The sequence below is a fragment of the Mus caroli genome, chromosome 4 (genome assembly GCF_900094665.2).
Source record: "Mus caroli chromosome 4, CAROLI_EIJ_v1.1, whole genome shotgun sequence".
In the NCBI taxonomy this organism is placed as follows: Eukaryota; Metazoa; Chordata; class Mammalia; order Rodentia; family Muridae; genus Mus; species Mus caroli.
In genome coordinates this window covers 102,427,895-102,432,566 of record NC_034573.1, presented here as the reverse complement: position 1 = coordinate 102,432,566, position 4,672 = coordinate 102,427,895, and the positions used below count along the sequence as shown (strand labels likewise).

The 4,672-nt window shown below is 43.7% G+C and overlaps 1 protein-coding gene across 1 annotated transcript in view; it reads left to right on the top strand.

The window, feature by feature from the left end:
* Positions 1-373: 373 nt before the first annotated feature.
* Elavl4 (ELAV like RNA binding protein 4) overlaps positions 374-4,672 on the top strand; it is a 143,385-nt gene continuing 139,086 nt past the window's right edge. The window contains exon 1 of the mRNA XM_029476649.1: positions 374-488. Within this exon, the coding sequence (XP_029332509.1) occupies positions 471-488 (18 nt within the window). The 5' untranslated portion in view covers positions 374-470. The remainder of the gene's footprint in view (positions 489-4,672) is intronic.

Genomic DNA, 4,672 nt, shown 5'->3' with positions numbered 1-4,672 from the left:
GGAGGGGGGGTGTGTGATACTGAAATCGGTCATTCCCATTCCTCACTTTACTTGGACAGACTCTTAACACAGCAAACAGCCTAACATAGCTTGAAGCATCTACTTCCAATCTTACATTCCCTGTTAAAGAGAAGGTCTGTCAGTCTTGCCAAAGTTGTGTGTTCTTGAACCGTGAAAAAAGTATCGCGCTTAAAACTCAAGAACAGCATAAGCCGCAGTCTTGAAACATTGTTCCTTTAGATTTCTAAGCACGAGTACCCTCCAAGCCCACCCCCTTGAAGGGAACCAGGGTCTCAGGATGTGTCCTCCGCCTCCACGTCAAGCGCCCCCTAGAGGCGGCGGCGGGGATGGCGTAGCGGGAGACGAGTGTGCAGCGCGGGACCCAGTGAGAAGCGACTCGTCCGGCGTCCTCGAGCCCGCCGCGCCCGCCGGAGCCTCCATCGCTGCCCCCGGACCCCGCCTCCGCGAAGATGCGGCTCCAGAACCAGGTAGCGGAGCCTGAGCGCCCGCAGCGCGCCCCCAACGCCCCGCCCACCCGCCGTCACCAGCGCCGGCGCCCGCCGGCCACGTGGTCGCCACCGGCCTGTGGACCGTACGTCCCTGACCAGCACTCCGGGATCAGGAACGAGCTTCCATGTCCCTTCCGAGGGGCTCCAGGCCATGCCCTCATTGTCCCCCGTGACTTCTACCTTGGAGAACCACTGAAATTTGAGTGGGTGCCTCTCCTCTCCTGGTCCCCGCCTCCGGGTGGCTTTGCTGAACTGATGGCGCCGAAAAGTCCGGCCCCAAGGTGCAGGGCGCACAAGCGCAGGTTCTCAGGGGGCTCTCAGCCTTTGTGACTCTTGTTAATTGTCGCGCAGGGAGGCGTGCACCCTCTGAGTGCCCTTCCCGATTGCAGACCCATGATTTGTGTTTCTAGATAAGACGGAGTCGGCTCTTCTGTTGTCCTAAGCAGTGCTCCGTTTAAGGAGGAAAGAGGCTCTGGTGTTGGGTAGGGTATCCGTGTGTTGTTAATTGTCTTTCTTTGGACTGGAGGTTGTAAGACATTTATGATTTAGTAAACGCAGGCTTCTGAAACCGTGAACCTGTTAAAGCGACACGGCTTCCCCTCCCCCAACATATCTTAAGAGACTTTGGAAGGCCACGGGGAAGCGGGGGCAAAGGGGGAACTTCTAGAAAACAGCTCCAGGTTCTGGGTTGGGGGTGGGGAGAGATGAATCATATTGATTCCCAAGCTGTTAGCAGATACTGCTCATGGGCAATAATTCTCATAAAATCTTCCCTCTGAGGGATTAAATGCCCGCCCCCACAAGGGTTTGTCAGGAGCAGGATGGGTTCCTGGAAGCCCTGAAGTTCCTTACCCTGGCTGCCTTGTTTTTTTTGTTTTTTGTTTTTTTTTTTTTTGTAAAGCATTGCCCTCGCATTACCCTCCTGCCTTCGTCTGCCTGGCTTTTCATATTTTATAATACTTGCAAATTGACACTGAACAAGCTTTAACCTCAGTCATTTCAGAATAAGTTTGATGTTTTAGGTGAGATGTGAATGGAGCTCCATTCATGAGGAAGGAGTCTGTGTGAAGTGTTTTGTAAATGTGAGTGGGCTGAATTTAAAACACTGAATAAAATTAATGTAACGAGGAATCAAAAGGTTCAATCCAGATGTTTCTCTCCCTGCTTCCTTAACAAAATGACAATACACAGCTCACAGCACCTTACCTGGTGGCTCTCTGCCAGGGTGGCCTGTGACACTGTGGATGAACTACTGCACAGTTTTCAAAGCACTTAACAAAATCCATTGGGGCTGAGAAGGTTGTGACCCACCTACCTCTCTAGAGGATTTCACCCCATTTTCCTAACTACTCAAGAAGCATACCAGGGATTTACATGCAGGTTTTCATTTGAAGAACTCCTAAGTAATCCTCTTTAGTTACCTTTTGTATTAGCCTGGAAACCGCTGCTTGCTTGTTAAGATAAGGTACTCTGGTGTGGATTTTAGTTAAGGTGGGGTTATAAGTTAGATCAGTTGGCCTCTAATTCCTCTATTTAGTGTGTGTTTGAGGTTAGCAGACAGAGAGAGAGAGAGAGAGAGATCCCAGTACTGGGGTTTAAAGCTACCACATCATTCAGTGTTAGACAAGCACTACTCAGCTACATTCAACTCCAGCTCTCTGTATGGTTTGTTTGTTTGATTGTTTGGTTTTGAGACCCGTGTCCTTACCCAGTCTGACCCACAATTCCGTGTGGGTTTGTAATTTCTAGATTATAAGCACCAGGACTGCACCCTAACTTTATATACAGGCTATACATTTGAATAAGGGTTTCTGACTCATATTCTTGGTTCAGCTCTGATGTCATCCATCACTCAGTGGTTATGAATATGCATAATTAATATCTTGGTCCCCCCCAATAGTCTACTCAGAGGCTGAGGTACAAGGCTGGGTAAAACACAAATCTTAAAAAGTTGATATGAGAATTAAATAGAACACCATACATGTGCAGCAGCTGCCAAGTGGAAACTGACTGTGCCTACAGTAGTCGCTATTGGACCTCATTACTACTGCCTATTTAAGGAGCTAAAGGGATCTGCAACCCTATAGTTGGAACAACATGATGAACTAACCAGTACCCCGGAGCTCTTGTCTCTAGCTGCATATATATCGAAAGATGGCCTAGTCGGCCATCACTGGAAAGAGAGGCCCATTGGACTTGCAAACTTTATATGCCCCAATATAGGGGAATGCCAGGGCCAAAAGAATGGGAATGGGTGGGTAGGAAGTGGGGGGCGCTACGGGGGACTTTTGGGATAGCATTGGAAATGTAATTGAGGAAAATATGTAATAAAAAATATTAAAAATTAAAAAAATAATAATAATAAAATAAAAATAAAAATAGCTATCCACTGCAGAGGCTGAGAGGCACTGACTGAGAGTTCAAGACCAGCCTTGGCTGTATTGCCAGACCCTGTCTCAAATAAGTGAAGGAATAAATAAAGTACTCAGAAGTTACTGACAATTTTGGAAGTGTCTTCTCTATTCTTCAGAATGGTTTAATTATAATAACAGCTACTTAAGGGGGAACTATTGAATAGTATTTTATTTAAAAAAGTATAGGTTTAAAATATGAACATTGGTTTATTAAAAAGCAAACCTCAGGACCTGGACGTTTGACTCACTGTAGGATCATACCTATTGTTTTTTATAACTGAGGCAGTCAGTATCATTGATAGGTGTGATTTAGAATTAGGAAATGAAGTTTTAGGATTGTGTTCATCATTTTATGAATGAACTAAGGTCTCTTGGTGCCATAACAAATACCATACAATGGATGGCTTACATCAGCAATTCATCTCCGATGGTTCTCTCTGCCAGAAGTTCAAGGTTGTGGTGTTAGCAGAGATTTTAGAGGGCTTCTTTCCTAGGACTGGTTGATCATCTTCTTTGTCTCTCTGTAAGTCTTACTTTTCGTATCTAATCTCCAGTTTTAAAGAAATACATCTCTGAGTAGGGCCCACATCATATGACTCATTTCATCTTTTGATCTCTTTAAAGGCCATTATTTCAAAATCCAGTCACATTCTAAGTGGTTGGAGGTTATATTCATTCTATATGTGATTTCTGAGGGGCACACTTTCCTATTACACATGATACAAGTATTTACTAAAAGAGCTAAATTGCCTCTTTTGAAATAGTTCAGTATATGATATACAAAATAGACCACGTATCGATTCTAGTTTTGAAGCAGTTCAATTTTAATTTAAATGTTGTAGTTTGTTCCTACAGTGAGAAACTCTAAAACATTTATCATGTGCCAAAAAGTACATAGCCATACTTGCACATAGGCACACACACACATACCAGACATGCACACTCACACACACACATACATTTTACATGGGACACTAATTACAACTAAAACAGAGTTAGGACCATTGTCCAAACTGAGATCAGTTTGTAACAATGTCCACTATGATTAATATCCTTCACTGACAGAGAAAGATAGCCATGCAGTGATGTCATAATCTTTCTGGCCATGTAGTGACAGAACAGATAGAAGGTATGACTTTCTAGAAAGAAACCTTTTGGTACTCTTATATTGAGTTGTCATGTGAGCTCTTAATTTGATTTTCTATTTCTCTCTGCCACAAAATAATAATGTTAATCCTTTGGTGGTTTTTTCCTAAAGTGCAAGCCAAAAGTTTATGAACACAGTTTGGTATACAAGCCACCTTTGTTCACTCAAAGCAGCCTCACAATGGTGTATACAGAGACAGCTAAACTACCTACAGTTTGAAATCCATCTTAACTCAACATGTGTATGCATCAGAACATAATATTTTGTTTAAGAAAAATGTAGGAGAACTATAAACTTCTGTTGCTTTGGCAGAAATGGTCTGCAAATGCATTTATGTATGTTATGACCAGTTTGAGTTCATTGGCACAGCCTCTGGTCCACTGTCCAAGTGGCTAGTGTTGACATTGTAGCTGCCACATGGTACCTAGTTGCTGGAGGAATCCTTACATTTTCCTAGTATAATGATAAGGTGTGCAGTTATCCAAAGTATGCTCATTTCAAGCCCTCATTAATTTTTTCATTTTTTATTGGTTATTTATTTACATTTCAAATGTTTCCCCCTTCCCAGTTTCCCCTCCACAAGCCCTATCCCCTCCTCCCTC